General features: G+C 45.4%; 1 protein-coding gene across 4 annotated transcripts in view; it reads left to right on the top strand.

Annotated features, from left to right (window-relative positions):
• RAB11FIP3 (RAB11 family interacting protein 3) overlaps nt 1-18,818 on the top strand; it is a 531,587-nt gene extending 512,769 nt beyond the window's left edge. For 2 of the 4 annotated variants that reach the window (XM_086941175.1, XM_086941173.1), the window contains 3 exons: nt 15,267-15,407; nt 15,597-15,706; nt 15,800-18,818. In XM_086941175.1, the coding sequence (XP_086797301.1) occupies nt 15,267-15,407; nt 15,597-15,706; nt 15,800-15,809 (261 nt within the window). In that variant the 3' untranslated portion in view covers nt 15,810-18,818. Of the gene's footprint in view, nt 1-15,266; nt 15,408-15,596; nt 15,711-15,799 lie in introns of those variants that run through there. The other 2 variants (XM_086941176.1, XM_086941174.1) reach the window with 1 other exon arrangement.
• The last annotated feature ends 118 nt before the right edge of the window (nt 18,819-18,936 follow it).

Raw genomic sequence — 18,936 nt, 5'->3', positions numbered from 1 at the left:
TATGGCTTGAAACAGAAAAAAATAGTAACAACTCGGCACAAGAGTGGCAAATGAGTCTAAATCCGAATAGTTTCCCTTTACAAATGTAATGTTCGGTAAACGGTCATTTAGGAGTCCGAATCATAGACGTCAGAACCGGGAAATCCCGCTAATTATATATGTGTCCTGTTTTATTTCCAGAGAGTTTTGAAACAGTATTCACTATAGTATAGTATATATATAAGGCTTCTGCATCGATCCCTCTCGCAGATGGTGGCGGCAGGGCTCTTTAAAAACGGTGTGACGGGTGCTGGGGTACACCAGAGAAACGCAGACCTCAAGTCTCACACATTAAGAGTGATACTCGAGTATTTGGAGTGTGGGTTCAGCTCTCAATTCCACCGGGTTCACCGCAACACACGCTCAGAATGGTTCGACCCTACATTTTAAATGCGCCTCTATTCGGGGTTCTGCAGTGCAGCTCCCGGGTGCTCTATGCCATGGAAACAATCCCACCCCAGGGGAGACGTCCAGCAGGGCTCTTTATTCATGCCCTCTGGATACTTCAATGTGCTGCTCCACTGCTTGTGGAAGCTATGCGTTTACTTTTTGGAAGTTTGTGTCGGTTTTTTCAAATGTGCTATCCTTTCTCTGATGTTTTTTCCATGTTGCCATTGGTGTCGCAGTCTGAAGTGATGCGCATTAGCTCGGACTAATACAAGTTTTCTAAACTTGAAGTCTCTCTGGCTCGTCCTATTGCGCAGGGTCGGTGGTGAGCATGCTGCACCCCCAAGCAGGCCATTTACCTTCCAGGGGTGATAATACATTATAAATGTGCATTTAATGCTCTTGTGTTATTTACCACACAAGCTCCCATGTTAGAACATTAGTCTCCTTCACCCGTTTCTGTTAACGAGTGGACTTCTGTGGACTGCGATCACTGCTTATGTCTAGTCCTACCTCTAGGATTATGGTCTGTCCCAGATTTTCATTTCGGGAATCTCTGCGCTGTTGGTCACGCCTGTGGAAGCCCGGGCACATCTAGTCAAGTGGGTACATACACGGAGGTGGAACCTGAAGATACAACTTCCAATTCAGCACGACAGGTATATAAAATACAACTTACCAAAAGTCTCTGGGGTTTTTTTCTTTTCCGAAACTGAATGTCCCTAGCTTTTACGTCTAGTGTTGCATGGTGCATCCAACATGCTTTAGTGATACGGAGAACGGAGCCGCTGCACCTTCATGGCTTCTTAGCCTGCGAAAGCTGTGCTGCTGTGTAATCACACCGTAGTTCCGGGCGCTTCAAGTGGAAGGCACCAACGGCTGCTATTTCCTCCTGTGGGCGCTACTATTATCCAATGGCGCTGCGAATGGCAGAGGTTACGGATGTAAGACCTTGAGGGATTTTTCGAATGTGCCTCTCGCTGCGATTGGCTGCAGTGACATGGAGAGCCGAAGGAGGTTTCGGAGGTGGGGGTATGGATTGCTATATTGACTCTTACGGTAGAAACGCAGCAGCTTTGTAATCTCCTTCATAGAGAAGGGAGCTGTACTATACGGAAGCAATAATTCCGCACTCTGGCCCTTTCCTAATCGTGCGCCCCAGCGAGGATACGCTGACCCGGGTTCAATGCGAGCCAGGAGTGGGCTGGGAAACACCGCAGACACTGGTGGTGAAGGAGAAAAGAAACGTAAATTAAAACAAGAAATACGGTACAATCAGAGAGCATCATGCTCCGGTCCGTGCAACTGTGCCCTGCCTACCTCTGGAGAGCTTAACCGAGTCAGACTCCACACGACTTTTGGGCCGCAATGCTGTAGGGGGTCGTCCTCATTTGATCCTGCTTGAGCAGCAGAAAAAAAAAAAATGGCTGCCAAAGCTCCGACATTTTTCGGATTCGGGGGCGTGTTTTTTGCGCCCTGAGTGACAGACGACGTCACAGGGCTAAAGAATGCAAAAAATCACGCCCCCGAATCCGAAAAAGACGGAGCTTATTTGGAGGGACGGCTCTCTCCTCCAATGGCTGGCCTCCTTTTAGGAAGCCAGCCAATGGAGGAGAGACGGGCGAGGGAGGCGGGTTCCAGACCCTACTAAGTAACAAACGACTCCTCCCGGAAGCTGGCAAGCCAGCATTTCCGGTCCTCGACCGAAAAAGGGGTGTAAGGTATTTAGCCCAGACGTCAGGGTCTCGTTTAAACAGGGCGTTTGACAGTCCGTTTGGTCCTGCAGCGCCTTCAGCTTTCAATTTTTTTATCAGGAATTTTGTGTATTTTACTGTTGTCAATGATGTTTGATCGTTGGCTTCCCAGCTGGTTAGGTCTTTCACTCCCTCCCTTTTGGGGTCGGTTACCTCTAGGTCTGGTGAATTTCCTTTTGCTTTGTCTATGCTTTCTTATTCACACATTTGTGGTCCTGCTTTGGGGTTGTACAATTTATCAATGTATTCCAACCACGTTGTTTTGCTTATTCCTACATTGTGTAGAGTTCCATTTCCTTTCATTAATTTATTAATTAAGCCCCAGAATTCCCTGCTGTTCGGTAATTTACTTGCCCACAGCAGGTCTTCCCATATCTTTTTTGTGTATTTCCTTTTTTCCACTCTGCACTCTTCCTTGTATTCTTTTCTCATTTTTTAATTTTACAATTGTCACTGTCTCTCCCTGTTTTAATTGCTCCAGCTATTTGTTTTACCTCCTTGGCGATGTTTCTTTTTTTATTTCTCAACTGTATTGTGTACCATGGCTCTTTGGTGGATCTTGGCAACATGGAAAGGCAAAGCACCACAGTTCTAAACCTTGCCTTTCTTTCTAGCCAAATACCATCTGCATTCTTTGGTTCAGGAAGTATAGGCCAGTACAACAGAGATGGTAGTTTAAGTGACAAATAAAAAACAGGGTCCAGATCCTCCTGTAAAAGAAACAATCATATCTGAAAGAAACACGATATAGATACCTTACCTTAGAATTACCCTCAGGCGTCCGACTCGATCCGGAAAGTTTTTTCGTCAGCAGTACCTCTGCACATAGGAAGGTGGCATCGGTCGACTCCACGTCCATCGTCGGCATCGTGCTCCCCAGATGACGTCCCGGCAGCTAATTAGACGCCACCCTCGCGAGCTGACGTCAGTTCTGTTCTTTCTTTTTCTGCGCCAGCCAGCGCAGATCCGGGAAAAGCGGTACCTCAGTCATTTTTTGATGTTTTTCTCAACTTTTATTGACTTCTTGATTTGAGTCTCCGACTCCGAACAAGTGCACGAGGGATGCCCGGTTTCAAGGCCTGCGGTTCCTGTAACCGATTGATGTTGGTTCGGATCCACCCCACATTTGCCTCTTTTGCCTGGAGCGCAACAACGACCCCAAGTTGTGTTCTGACTGTCAGTTGTTGACCCCGAAGGCTTCGTGGGAGTGGTCCCGAAATCTGTTTGAACGCAGACTGTCGGCTCCGCTCAGTTCGAGGTCCTGGTCGAGAGGGAGGTCGAGGGACCGGTCGCGGAGCCACCACCATTCCGGTTCCAAGTCATCAAAGTCTTCTCACTCTGGGTCGGGTAAGACGAAGCATAAGAAGAAGTCAAAGAAGCATTGTCGCTCTTCGACTTCTCCTCGTCGGTCGGCCGATCCGACAAGGAACACGGGTAGTGCCACTCCCGCGCGCGGAGCCCGAAAGGTCGACTCCAAGCTTCCCTCTCTTTCCGGGACCCAGAGCGACCCGCCCAGTTTCGTACGTTTCACGAAGTGATGCATGTCATCTTTGGGTGGACCGACCCCGCTGGCGCGCCTTTGGGCCCCGTGGGCTCGGTTGGGGGGGCCTGGGTCTTCGCTCCCGGAGGCTCTGGCCGGCACCGCAGTCTCCCCTTGGTTCCAGGCCTGGATCCGGATCTGCGCCGGTTGACCTCATTACGCCGCTACCGGCGCCGCTTTCTCCGGCACCAATTCTGCTACCGACGCCGGTTATGCCCCTGGCCTGCGTCGAACCCGGCCTCCATCCTGACGTGGAGCTGGACCGACGCCGGACCCGGCGCTGGGTGGGGTTTTCATGCCCCTGTTCACTCTTGGGGTCCCTTTTCACCAACCGTGACACCCAGAGGATGATGAAGTGGACTGGGAGGGGTCAGGTGACCCTTTTACTGACCAGCTAGATACTGAGCAGGACTGGAAAGAGGAACTGGGGGATGCCAGTGGTCTTGAAACTTCACCCGACCGTGGCATGTTGTATCCTCCTACCGTGGCTACGGAGGAGGGAGCGTCGTTCGCTGTGGTGTTGCGTAGGGCGGCCGAGACCCTCAACCTCGAGCTTGCTACGGTGGTGGTCAGGACTAACCTCCTGACTGAGGTGGTTCAACTAACGACGAGCTCTTTGGAGCCCCTACCGCCGTTTAATGAGGCCCTCACCAACGTCCTTTTGGGAACATTGTCAAGGCTCAATACAGGGGCTCCAGTGTACACGATGATCACCCAACACCACTGCCCAGCTCCGGGCGACCCAACTTTCCTCTTCCAACACCCCACTCCGGAGAGCTTGGTGGTCCAAGCCTCCACCTCCAAAAGCGCCTTTCTTACTTCTCCACCGGAAAGGGAATCCAAGAAGCTGGACCATCTTGGCAAGCAAATTTTCTCTTCCCCCAGCTTAGGACTACGGTCCGTAAACACTGCTTGTCTCTTGGGCCGTTATTCGCACTCAGCTTGGGATACAGTGGCGCACATGCTGCCTCAGTATCTGAAGGAAGCCCGGGCAGTGCGCTCCCAGGCAGTTGCCGCCAGGAGAGATGCAGCAAAGTTTACAATACGTTGTGGGCTGGACACCACTGACTCTCTGGGCAGGACAATTTCAACGTCGATAGTGCTTCACTGCTACGCCTGGATGAGGTCCACTGACTTTTTAGTGGATGTCCAGAACACCTTGGTGGACATGTCTTTTGATGGCCGTCGCCTTTTTGGCAACAAAGCAGGCAACACTTCAAGGACTCACGGGCTACGGCCAAGTCCTTGGGCCTCTCCTCCCGTCCGGCGCAGTCTGCTTTTCGCCCATTCGTGGCTACAGAAGCGGTCCCTGCTACGTCCCACCCAGGGCAACAGGCCACAGCAAGGTACCCAGCCTTTGTGCATCCGGGGACGTGGAAACAACCGGCAAGGTTCCTGGGCCAGCGGGCGGGCCAGTCTACCTACCCCCCCTCTGCAGCAGCCTCCAAACCCTCCTAGTCTGACCTTTCAGGCCCATCAAACACCAGTGGGCAGCAGGATTCGCCATCACCTCCCTCACTGGCACCCTATCATTTCGGACAGGTGGGTTTTGCAAATAGTCCAAAGGGGCTACACCCTCCCCTTCGCGACTACCCCTCCAGCCATGCCACCGCGATACCACAGCATGTCGGAGGATCATCTGGCCCTCCTCCAGCAGGTCGTTATGGCTCTCTTGGCCAAGGGAGCCATCAGATTCCTGTCCTATAAGTAGGTTGTGGTATGTACTCCCACTACTTTCTGGTTCCCAAGAAGGACAAGGGCCTGCGTCCTATCTTGGACCTAAGGGACGTCAATCGCTTCTCCGGAAGGAGACGTTCAAAATGTTGATGCTTGCTCAGGTCTTGTCTGCCCTCAACCCGCAAGACTGGCTGGTAGCACTGGACTTGCAGGACGCTTATTTTCACATCCACGTCCTGCCGGCCCACCAGCGTTACCTGCGGTTCACGGTAGGCCACAAGCACTTTATTATTATTATTATTTATTTTTGTAGAGCGCGTAGTCACCCTGAGGTATCTCAGCGCTAGGAACCCTATCTCTTCAGTTCAGCGGGCCGAGGGCAAAGCGAAAGGGTGGGGGGGTAGTAGATCAGTGTTATGGGTAAGCATGAATCATTGGGGAAAAAGATGAGTCTTGAGCCGCTTCCTGAAGCAAAGGTATTGTGGTTCGAGTCGCAGGTCGCGGGGGAGCGAGTTCCAAAGGCGTGCAGTTTGGACTGAGAAACGTCTTCCTCCTGAGCGGGCTTTCTTGAATCTGGGGGTGGTGATGAAATTTTCTGTGTCCGAACGGAGGGATCTTGTGGATTTATAGGGTGTGATGAGTTTACTGAGGACAGGGGGGCCATGATTTTGTAGTAGTTTGTGGGCTAGGCACAAGGCCTTGAATTTGACCCGCTCCCTTATGGGAAGCCAGTGGAGGAGTTTTAGAGCAGGTTTAGCGGAGGTTCTGGCAGGGGTATCTTTCAGTTCACCGTGCTCCCCTTTGTCCTTACCAGCGTCCCTCTGGTGTTCACAAAAGTGATGACTGTGGCCGCAGCTCATCTGCGCAGATCAGGGGCTTCAGTCTTCCCCTATCTCAACGGCTGGCTGTTGAAGGCCGGCTCACCCCAGGCAGTCGTCTCCCACCTCCAGACTACGGCCAACCTCCTGCATATGCTGGGGTCAATGTGCCGAAGCCGCACCGGATTCCCTCTTTATTGGAGCAGTTCTGGACACAGCGCGGTTTTGGGTCTATCCTCCCGAACAGCGAGTCCAGGATAATCGGACTATGATTCTGATCTTTCAGCCTCTGTCCCGGGTTTCGGTCAGAATGACCTTGAGGCTGCTGGGCCTCATGGCCTCTTGCATCCTGCTGATCGATCACACCAGGTGGCATATGCGTGCTCTGCAGTGGGACCTGAAGTTCCAGTGGGTGCATCATCAGATGAATCTGTCCAATTGTGCACAGATCTTTGAGGGCACTGCTCGACAACTGCAGTGGTGGCTCGCGAACCAGGATTGGGTCAATGGCAGATCCCTCTCCCTTCCCCAACCAGACCACACTGTGGTGACGGATGCCTCCCTTCTGGAATGAGGGGGCCACATGGGAGAGGCAGAGATCAGAGGCCTCTGGTTTCCGGCAGAGTCCGGGCTTCACATCAACCTTTTGGTGCTCCGGGCGATTAGTCTTGCACTGAAGGAATTCCTTCCGTCCAGAGAAGAGTAGTGCAGGTGTTCACAGACAACACCACCGCCATGTGGTACGGCAACAAACAGGGTGGGTGGGGTCGGAGACCCTATGTCAGGAGGCCCTCCGCCTCTGGACATGGCTGGCACATCAAGGCATTTCCTTGGTGGTTCTCTTTTCAAGTCTCCGGTAAGTCTTTTGCTACCTTATTTAATGTGCGCTTCCTTTGAGCCGCTTCATAACTGTCCTTTATGTCTCTTGACTCTTAAGACTGCTTTCCTGGTAGGCATCACTTCTGCTAGAAGGGTGAGTGAGCTTAAGCTCTTTCTTCGAAACCTCCTTTCTTGTCTGTTCATCTAGACTAGGTGGTCCTCAGGACCCGTCCATCCTATCTTCCTAAGGTGGTCACTGCCTTCCACATCGGGCAGACCATTACTTTGCCCTCCTTCTTTCCGCCTCTGCATCCTTCAAAGAAAGAAGAGAGGCTCCCCCGTCTGGACCCAAAGCGTGCGCTCTCCTTCTATCTGGATCGCACAAAACAGTTCCAGGAGGATGATTAACTTTTTGTTGGCTACGTGGGTGCAAAGAAGAGTCGGGCCGTACACAAACGCACCATTTATCGATGGGTCGTGTTGTGTATTAAGGTTTGTTACTCTCTAGCTAAAAAAGAGCCTCCAGTCGGGCTACATGCTTACTCCACCTGGTCGACGGCAGCCACTACAACCCTGGGAAGAGGAGTGCCTCTGAATGACATTAGTCAGGCGGCCACGTGGGCAACGCTGCACACGTTCACCAAACATTACTGCCTGGACAGCCAAGTCCGGAGAGACTGCTTCTTTGGCCGTTCTGTTCTCCAGGACTTTCTGGTGTGATCTTGGTTCGCAGACCCACCACCGGGGTTCGTATTGCTGGGATATCTATTCTAAGGTAAGGAATCCATATATAACGTGTTTCTTTCAGATGCACAAGTTACTTACCTTTGGTAATGATATGTCTGTAAGAAACATTAGTTAGTTATAGATTCCTTTCCGCCCCACCCATCCTACCCGTTCGGCGAACTGATTTCTAGGGTTAAGGATATGCTTTCAGGGCCCTATTTTTTTGCGCCAATGGTCAGTGTCTTGCATGGCTCTGCGTTTCTGGCGCGGAAAGTGGTGTACAGAACTGATAGCGCGCAAGGACGGCATCTAAGTTGCTGCTGCGACGTCATCCTGTCGACCACGACGATGGACGCGGAGCCGACCGACGCCACCTTCCGATGCATAGAGGTACTGCTGACAAAAAAACTTTCCTGATCCAGTCTGACGCCTGGGGGTAATTCTAAGGTAAGGAATCTAAAACTAACTAATGTTTCTTACAGATATATTGTTACCGAAGGTAAGTAACTTGTGCATTGGGCAGTGATTGCCCCTTTTGGGTTTAAGAAATGTCAACCTGCTTCTGAAGAAAGAGTATTAAGAATATTTGCAGGTATGGTAGCCTCTATTCCTATAGGATGATTAGCCCTGTACCATAGACCTAAAGAGCACATACTACCCTAACAGTATCCGTCCATCTCATGGAACCGGGGATCAATCCCTTGCTGATGTGTTGCTGTTTGCCTTGGTAAAAGCTGCTGTTTTCCAGCTGTGCAAAGCAGAAAATCCACCTCCATTGTCAACGTTTGTGTTACAAAACACATCTTAGCTGATGCTTGCAGTATACGAACGGAGCTGCAAGATAGTATTTTTTTTGATACACCATCCACATACATCTCCAAAATTAGCTTGATGTTTAAATAATGCTCAGGCGTTGAAACATAGATAGGTACAATTGGCATCTTATCTTTAGTTAGTCAGGTTGTGTGAGTATTTGAAAAGTGCACAGCTTTTTCCTCTTTATCTTGTGCACTTGGTACGTTGCTCGAGAATCTGACATTTGGCTGAATATGAAATGTACTTGTTTCATGGATACCATTTGTATAAGTTTACCCTATATAAACATTTGATTGGTGGACCAGCTAACACAAACCTTTGACCTTAATGTTAAACCAAAGCAATTAACACTACAGTGTTTCCTGACTTTGAGTACAGTTCTGTTTCTGTTATTTCGATTGTGCATAAAACTAGTTGATCAACTGAAAAAAACGTATATGTAACTATTCCCCTGATCCAAAAGATTATTTTAATGCCTCAAACGGGCGGGTGTAGTGCCTACAAGGAGGATTGTATTCTAAGACGCTAAATAGTATATTTATTGCATAGTGCAGTGTTTAGTTCGACTGTGTGATTGAAGTACTTTCTTTCTTATAAATGGAAGCGCTTAGCTCGGCATTAAGGTTATTGATATTATTGGGTTAGTTGGTTGATTGGTGAGTGCCGCATTCGAGAACCACCACACTACATCACTGAAAAGCCTGTAAATCCCTGCCCTAACTACTCTGAGAGTCAAGTGTGGAATTTGTTGTACTTGGCCCAATTTGAAGAGCCACTGTAGCATTGCCATGAGACATCAACCCCCAAATGACCCCAACCCCCACAGTTGAGTCCCAGTAGGCCCTGCCTACCACATGGCCTGTCACTCCTCTCTTATAAACAAATCTTTCGAAGATGCTCCCTGACTTTTCAAAATTAGCTAACCAAATAAACTTATTCTTGCCATGCAAAGCATATGCTTGGAACCTCTTTTTAATGAGATTTCCAAAATCATGATGCTTAAACTTTGTATAGAATTAAAGCCCGGAGCAGCTTCGCCTGTGGCAGAGTCCAGAGAAAGACTGATTCAACTATGAAATGAGAGAGGGAATCCAACTGATATGGTTAGTTGCATGCTAAGATTCCAAATCGTTTAATGCATTTCGGACTAAACTAAACAAACACCAGGATTTCATGATCATAAACATTCTGAAGTCAGGACATTGTGCTCCATGTAAATTAATAGATCAGATTAGTGTTAAAATGCTCGTTTATACTCTGTAAGAAAGGCTTTCCATTTAAACATTTGTGTTGTGCATCCCTGCTGGTGCTTTGGTAAATGAGGCATTGAGCTATGGTGCCTTCCTAGGAAAACAACATTATCCTATAAGGCTTCCAATAGAAAAGACATTGTGACTATGAGCTTGGTTTAGCTGTTGATCCTTTGAAATGGGAATTTATGCTCTTGAATACCTCATGGATCTTTTTTGTCAAGTGTATCTCCTCAGAATCGATTTTACTCGTGCAAGCCTTCTTTTACTCCAGTTTGCACCTGAAGAAATGTTCATCCTTTCAAAATAAATGTGTCTTCTTGCTTTGCTTGTATGATCTATCAGTCAAGAAACCTTATCCTTTTCAGAACTTAAATACTATACTCTAAGTGTTGGTCCCTAAGATTATTGAAAAATTCCATTTTGGAACTTTAAGCCAATAACAGAATACTGTTTCATGTTGTTTTCACTTCTTCTTGCCTGGGGAAGGAGACGTGGTCAGACCAGTGCCGAGTCTGAAACCTCTGCCTACTATGGGACCATGATGAGTGAGCTGTGTGGCGTGCAATGCTTTGTGATGTAAAACGTGTATCCTGCACCAAGGATATATAAGATAGCTGTAGTGTGCAGTTGTGCAGTACTAGAATTCTACTGAGAACCCTTAAGGTGCAATCGCTTATGGCTTTAAAAAAATGAAAGTCTGATGGCAAGTTAGGGAGTCCCTCCCTTAGCAGGAATTCCAGCAGGAGCGGAGCCCATTCTCCGTGTCCCCCGAAGACAGTGCCCCCAACGAACCTGCACCCAGGACTAGGACCACACCTCAGATTCTTGGCTTAAACGAGGATAGCCATAACAATCATGGCCTCAAAAGGACAACAATTAAAACTGTTGTTATAAATACAAGAGACACAAAGTTAATTTGTGAGAACGGGACTTTCCCTCATAAGTGTCTCATCAATGGACTACCTCTAATATGGACTGCGTCTGATATTTAGAATTCACAGCCATACACATGTATGTAAATAGTGTGGAAGAGAGACATATTCCTTTGTTTAGAGATATCTGTATGTGTGTGTGTGTGTGTTTATATATATATATATATATATATAAACACACAATGTGACCAAGAGCCCGTGAGCTCGAAACGCGTCGATTGTTTATGCCCGAATAAACAACCCTTGAAGTACCTGATGGTGTGGCTTGTCTTCCTTGATCGTGATCGTGAGGATTCTGTTGATATATATATATATATATATATATATATATATATACTAGCAGCCCGTCCCGACGTTGTCCGGGAGCAAAAGGCTGCTTCAGGGCCCCCGCCCGCCCCGCAGAAGAGTTGTCTGTGGCCCTGTTCAACTGATTTGGCCCACTTATGTTATTTTTTTAATTCGAATGTATTTTACGCGTTTTATGTTGTCCGCAAGATGTGAGGAAAGTGTTGTCACCTGTTTAATGTTTTTTTTTCTTTCGAAGGCTCTTTCGTGTAGTCGTCTTTGTTTCCCTTCAAAGAAGTTTCCCTTTCGTTTAGTCAATTGTGTGGTGAAGTCCTGGCAGTGCTCGAGTGATTATGGGCAGTTGTGTTATTTTCGTTATTCGTATGTCTTATTGTAAGCGTTTTATCTTGTCCGCAAGATGTGAGGAAAGTCTCGTAAATGCGCAGTCGGTTGCGTTTCTCCGTTAAGAAATGTCGGCTGTTTTTATTTGTGTTTACCTCCCTGTGACGTCGTTGGTCAATGGCCAATGGTTAAAGACTTTTTTTTGGTAAGCCGAAGTCGTGTGTGTTTCTTTAGTGCGTTGTGATTGGTGTAGTATGCAATTAATTCTGTCCCCTGTGTGGCGTCATTTGACACTCCTCGTCGATGGAAGGCCCGCCCGGTTTTTAATGCGAAGGCGTCAATGTTGTCTGGGTAACTGCAACGAATGTGTGTATATTTCTTATAGCGCGCACCTCTGCTGTTTTTGTATATTGGTGTTACTGCGCTGTATGTGTGAATTTAAATTCATTGAAAGCGCATTTCCACTGTATGTGTTGGGATTTGCAAATGTTTGTTAGAAATTCATTGAAAGCGCATTTCCGCTCTGTCTGCATATTGTGCGTTCTAAATTCAGAGAAAGCGCATTTCCGCTCTGTGTGCATATGTAAGTGTGTTGTGAAGTCGCTTGGCCTATGTTTGTTATTTGCACTTGGCACGGCCCTGTAAACGCCCACATTTGTTGTTTGAGACGCCCACGACCACGCCCCTAAGGGTCTACTTTACCACTTTTGGCGTTTTTGCTTTTTTAATGTATATGGTGTACATATCTATAGCCTATGTCCTTCTGCCACATTTCCCCTTTCAAATGGTGTATTGGGTGTAGTGATTGGTGCATTACTTTTGTAGTTTACCTGGCTCAAAGGTTTGTGTTCTCTCTTTATAATAGTAGTATAGATATATATATATATATATACGTGTTTAATCTGTATACATTAATTAATTTTGTGTATCATTGTCTTTTGTAATGTCTTTTTATATGTGTATATATTATTTTGTACACCCCAACCCAGGAGACTGGGACATTCGCTTTTAAAAAAGACTAATAAAAATATTTGGGGATTATATACCATACCAGTGAGCAATTAATAGGTTCTCTGAGTGAGTAGTCACACTATCTATTCCCACTGATAAAAAAACCCTTTCTTTTGGCTAGTAATCTGTGGCTTCTAGCTAGAGGTTCAGCAACCTCTCTTATTCCTACCCTTTGATGGTCATGGCCTATTTAGACTTCAAGTTAATGAGACGTCACAAAAAAAAGGACACAGCGAAAGCGATAGGTGACCTTCAATATCCACAGCAAAATATGGCTTTTTGCAGACACATGCTCGGCACTCCAAGCCAACTGTGGCAGCTGGAGCAGTCCTTTCAAGAAAGCCAGCAGCAATTCATGCAGGGACATTACTCCTGGGAAGCTTTCTCCAACAGCAACTGCTCATGGCAAGAGGTAGCCAAAGAAGAGACACCTCTGCCACCAAACAGTGACCTTCCCCACATCCCCCCTCCCCCGAGCAGCCAGCATCTGTCGGGGGACGACTACGATTGTGCCTCCTCAATAGGAGGGCATAACCTCTGATCAATGGGTGCTAGCCACCATCATCGATGGTTGCCTGGAATCCCATTCCACCACTCCAAATAAACCACCTCAACAAAATCAAGATCTTGTTAGAAGAGGTGCAAGCCCTCCTTCTCAAGAACACGACAGAAATAGTATCAGTGCACCAGTGGGGGCAAAGGCTGTACTCCTTGTACTTTTTAAATCCCGTGTAGTCAATTCGTCTTGCAATGCTCGGGCCCTACATCACAACCAACCACTTAAAATGACAACGATTGAAGACATCATTCTACTTCTGACAAGTGGGGTCTATATAGCGAGACTAGACATCGCGGACGATTGCTTCTGCATCACCATTTGCCAGGCTCATCACCAGTACCTGAGGTTGTAATAAGAGCAACTAGAATACCTATCTGATAAAAGGGGCCGAGTCAAGAGCAATGCCTCGCCCACACTAAACAGGGGATATTCCTTCTCCAACAATTGGACTTACCAATAAATGTCAAAAAGTCTTGCCTGTGTCATGAACAGACTCCAGCATTTCTAGGAGCCAGACTCAACACAGTAACATGGAAAGCCTACTCCAACAATGAAAGAGTGTAGGCTTCTTGGCGTCTGGCAGTGAGAATGATAATGAAGCCGTTGGAAATAATGACCACATGTATTGCTCTAGTAGTCACAAACTCAAGGTTAGACATACACCTTCAACAGGAAGGTCTTGCCCAACAGTGGTCTTAAGCGACTGGGACCTCTGAGGATCTAGTGTTGGACCTCAATGTTCAGCATAAACTACAATGACAGAGCAAGGGAAATGTGTTACCTGGTAGACCATTGTGTACTTAAAAAACAGAGAGCATTGCCGATCTTCAAAATTCCTGTTAAGGATTCATGGAAGGTTTTAGGAGCAGTCCCTCACAGGCTGCCCAATGTAACTTCCTGTAAAAATAATATTGTCCCATCTAGGCTCTCTCTTACCAATATATGAATGTTTTCATTTGTCTGAATCTCAGTAGGTTTCTTTGTGCCATACTAATACTGATTTATTTAGTGGAGAGAAAAAAGATCCAAAAAGGGTGCTGAGGAAGGAAGTACTTGGATGATGGACCGGGAAATGCACTTGCTCTGAGAAAACGCTCATGGCCACATCCCATACGCAACATTATGATCCCCACTTAGAAAAGAAGAAGCTGGTATCTTTCTTGAGTTTCCTGTGTACATAAGACTCTTGCGGTGAGAGAGATGTTAACCTTGCCTCTTTACTTGTGTGTCACAACCAGCATCTTTTTTAATCGCTACCATGATATACTCCACTTGCTTCGTACTACTCTGTTATTACATGTACGAGGGAGAGTTACTCAAAATGTACTTTCCCTTTCTATGGGGCTTCCTCTTTGTCAAGAAGGATAGCCTGTAGGATTGCTCCTTGGGTTACATGCTCACCACTGAAGTGAGCTAAGCCATTATGGTTTGAAGTTCAAATCCCTAGAAACTCAACTCCACTTTCCAACCTTTTGGGAGTCAGTTAAATGTATATCACTTAATTGGTTTATGATACTGCCTGTCATTCAGAACACTTATAGGCTGCAAACATTGATATTAAATAATATATACACAAACAATTATTATTCTTTATTAATAGCCTGGTTGCCTAAGTAAACTGATAATCGTGGGATACATAGCTTTGGATAAATAACCTGCTCCCTCTTATTTATCCCCTTGACTACTCTGCATTTGCAATCACCGGTTGTCTGTAAGTGATTTTTATTAAGGGTGTGGGAAATTCATGTAATCTGCTTTTGCATAGCTATGCAAAACTCTGGAAAAATATACAAAATACAGATCTATAATTTTTAATGCCTGGAAGAATTTCAAGCTAAAATAATGCTGTAAAAAAAACGGAAATACCTCGAATAATAGCTACTCTCGTTCTGTTGTTACTGTGTGTTCATATTTAACTTTTATTGCAAATGGCACATAATTACGCAATGTGACATAATTTGGGGAATTTTGAGGGACAAGTATAATGTGAAATTCCAGAAATAATGCGAATTATGCTGGTGTAATTTAAATTTCGCTCAGGCCTACTTTTCATTGCCTATGCACGGCATTAAAAATGCCCAGCATATTAATTAATTGCAAGGTAATGTCTTTTATATTAGCGGCAGGAGCAAAGTGTAACATATTTGATGCAGGTGACTTAACAGGACTCCTGACTTTGGGTCAATGATAGCCTTAGCCAATTTTCACGTATTTAATCGATTTGTAAAAGTGATGAACTATGTAATGTTGGATAAGACTATTGTGTAGTGCATCAGAGACTAACATTCCATTGTCTTGTTTCAATCAGGATAACCGAAATCTGAAAGAACAGAATGACGAGTTGAATGGCCAGATAATCAATCTCAGCATTCAAGGCGCGAAACATCTCTTCTCCACGTCCTTTTCAGATTCCCTTGCTGCAGAGATCAGCTCTGTGTCTAGAGATGAAGTAAGGAGCATTCCCACCTTCTACCTTAAGTGAATGGAAGATCTTTTCTCTTTTATACTTGGCTATTGTGGTCAGGTCTCCCTGTAGATATATCTGACGGGCAGACCCACCACCACTGTAGCTCTTGCAAAGGCAAGTCATAGTGATGGATCATCATTGTAACTGTCATCTCTACTTTTCTCTCTACAGCTTATGGAGGCTATTCATAAACAGGAGGAAATCAATCTCCGCCTTCAGGACTACATCGACCGAATTATTGTAGCAATTATGGAGACCAATCCATCCATATTGGAAGTGAAGTAAGTGTACATCACTTGAGCTACGTATCGCAAAGCACTGTTGTGTGTTTTATTCTGTGGCTAAGAAAAGTTACTATTATTTTATATTTGCAGGTTGGAATAACTCCAGACCTCGGATTCCTTCCCCCCCCATGTGCCTGAATATTTCTACCCAAGTCGACCCCTAAGGTATTTAGGGGAGAAAGTGGATATTGGTCGCAATAATGGGCTGGAGCCCACGGGATACTCTGCTGATGAAACCTTCAACCAGGGTGAGGTGGATAGCACTCCGGAAACTTGTTGTACTCCAACGGAAAATCCCTGCAGTTCCTGTGCCGCAGTTGGGGCTGCGTCATTAGATTCGGATGTCTTCCTGTTGCGTTTATATATTCTGTCGGACTGGTGCTGCTGCTAATCTATGACCCGTTAGTCCTACTGGCATTAGTGTGAGACTCAGGAGGTCCCTAAAGAGGATACAGCGGGTCAACGGTGATGAAGAAACAGTGTGAAAATGATTGTATATTTTGAATAGTGTTCCTAGACTCTGACATGAACTTGTTCTGCATTCAAAACAAATGAACCAACCCAAAATTAACAATGATGGCATAAAATCGTTGTGAAGCTCCAAGTTTTCTGAAAGTTTTGGAAAAATTCCTATGGGAAAGCTCAACATAATGATAAGCTGAGTTCAATTTATGGTAGCATTCAGAAATCAAGCAAGACTCAGATGGGGGGTGGGGGTGGCGAAGAGTAACAGGAAAGTGTGGAAATCAAATTTTATATTAAGGTAGGCTGGCTTTCAGGCGCACAAAAAGTATATGAGGGGTATGGCACGGAGTATGCTTCTATAAAGAGCTGGGCGCTTCATAGTATGGCACAGACTTGTGGTTCTAGCACTGCAATATACAACAAGGCTTTTTGGAATGGGAATTCTACTGAAGTTGTTATTGCACAAATTGCACACCTGTCTAGTATCAGATTCACACATTGGCTCTTTGCATATGGAACAAGGCATCATGACAGTTGTATGTTTGTATCCTAAATATGATTTAAGTTGAAACAGGTTTGGTACTGTTTGAGCATGGCAGATTACTCACATCCTGTTGTAATAATGTGTCACCGGGTGCTTACTAGCTACAGTCCTCCGAAAGTCCTCCAACTTAGCCTGCAATAAGATCAGTAAACTCGCGGTGCAAAGCCTTGTCATTAAGGGCCTTCAAGCTGGTATATCTCTCTAATGAGATAATGGAGACATCTCATTGGTAGGTGTTTTGGTTCATAGCATTATTTTGCTTCAGAATCTTCCTGAAATGGTCTGACTTTTAAAATTATCAACTTCTCGATTGCATTGAAATGGACTGTTATTGAGGCAACTGGTTCCTCACCTCCAGATACTCAGTGTTGCAATTGTGAAAGACCCAGAAGGATTGTTTGGAACTGTTCATTATTTTGATGATGATGTGATCATTGAAAATCAGTCTGAACGACTCCTCGTCCATGTTTGAATAGGTCAGAGAAGCTATTGCTGCAGGTCTACCAAGTTATTCCTTTGGGGCTGATCTGCAAATAGTTATGTTCCTTGTTAAAGCACTTCAACTGGGTATGGAGGCTTCTGCTAAACAACCTGTTCATTAGATGCTTCTTATTTTTCCTCATCAGTGATACAGCAGGGGGCAGAGTAGAGGTGTCACCGAATTCCCAGATCATTTCCGTAACCGGCATCATTCAGGAGCCCCTGTAAATTCTCAGATCTGTTATAAATACTGCCCTAAAATCCGTAAGTGTTGATATTGTTCATATGGTAAGCAGCTCTTTGACAATGGGCTATGGCACGCAATGCGTTTTGAAGCTCCCTTATGATGTGATGGGTGGACACTGGGGTTGCAAAGTAGCCTCATGTTCACATCCGTAATTTCCCAGAATAGAGGTGTTGACTCCACCTTCAGGTTTTCTACTTCAAACGTCTACTACAGAGCATATTACCTGAAGGCTTCAACTAGAAAATGATTGCTCAAACTATGGAGGCTCCAACATCATGTTAAACTTTTTACAAAAAAAGTGAAGGGGTGTAAAGATGACAGTAGGCGCATTGAATTCGGATTCAATTTTATCATGAGAATTCTCAAAGTTGTATCTCAAGAAGAGGAAAATCATATGATTATTACAAGGCCAGCTCCCCAACCTTAAAACCTGTTTTTTCCTTTTACTCTGGCCTCCAGAATGTCAGACGTAGCCATACACAATGTACATTTTCTGGCGTGTGTGTGTATAAATCGGTGTATATTTGGACAGATTTTTCTATCTTGTAGAGTAGGTATTTTTTATAGAATGATGGCTGATCTAAAAGCTTTTTTGAAATACTGTAAAAGAAAAATCTTTATCGCTGTGCGTGTACATATATAAATGTATGATATAATATATATATATTTAGAAGATCTACTTGCCTTTCCAAACTTGTCTGCGTTCCCTGGTACTCGTTCAGCCAAGGAACAGGGTCTACTCTAATGTGCCTAGGGGCATGTTTGTGCAGTGAGATTTTATATCTGTGCTGTGAGATTTTACAGTCTAAAATGTCCTTGCACTATTTTAATGCACGGCTGCTCAGGTTCTGCTGGCAAAGAACTCCTCCTCAGTCCCTTGTTAGAATAAACACCTATTTAAGGTGGGGGAGATTGGGAGGAGGCGGGTGGAAATGATTGGTGCTTCAGAAAGGCCTGCAAAGAGGAACCTCAGTCATTATTTGGGGTTGAGATCAGACAAGATCATGAAATGATTCATTATTTATGCTGATTTTGATGACTTGGGGGCCATGCATGGGAAGAAAAAGAGCACTATTGAATTATATGGTAGGGGGCGAGGAGATACTGTTGCATTACTGTGCAGTAGAACTTGTTTATAAGCCCTGCTGAGTGGTACGATAGCAGAAGGGGATTCTGTTATCGATGAAATGATACCATGCTAGTGGAGCCTCTCAATGAAGAGAAGTATACTGAGCACAAGAGGGATATCCAAATAGAGAAGCGAGCCAAGCGTTATATGAAGGAAAATGTCTTAAGGATTCTAAATACGACCTTGTCTGAAGTGTATGAAATGATATATTCATGAATGATCAAAATTAAAAATTTGCAATGATTTTGCTTGGTGTACCTTGTTATTTGTAAGCTTAACTATTGTAAAAAAATCAATCAGTCTTAATTATAGTATTTCAAATCACAGGAGGTGTAAGATCATGTTGTGTACCATATATTAAA

Source organism: Lissotriton vulgaris, chromosome 10 (genome assembly GCF_964263255.1).
Source record: "Lissotriton vulgaris chromosome 10, aLisVul1.2, whole genome shotgun sequence".
NCBI classification, from domain to species: domain Eukaryota; kingdom Metazoa; phylum Chordata; class Amphibia; order Caudata; family Salamandridae; genus Lissotriton; species Lissotriton vulgaris.
The sequence above is the reverse complement of the archived record's forward strand: the minus strand, read 5'-3'. Positions and strand labels throughout refer to the sequence as shown.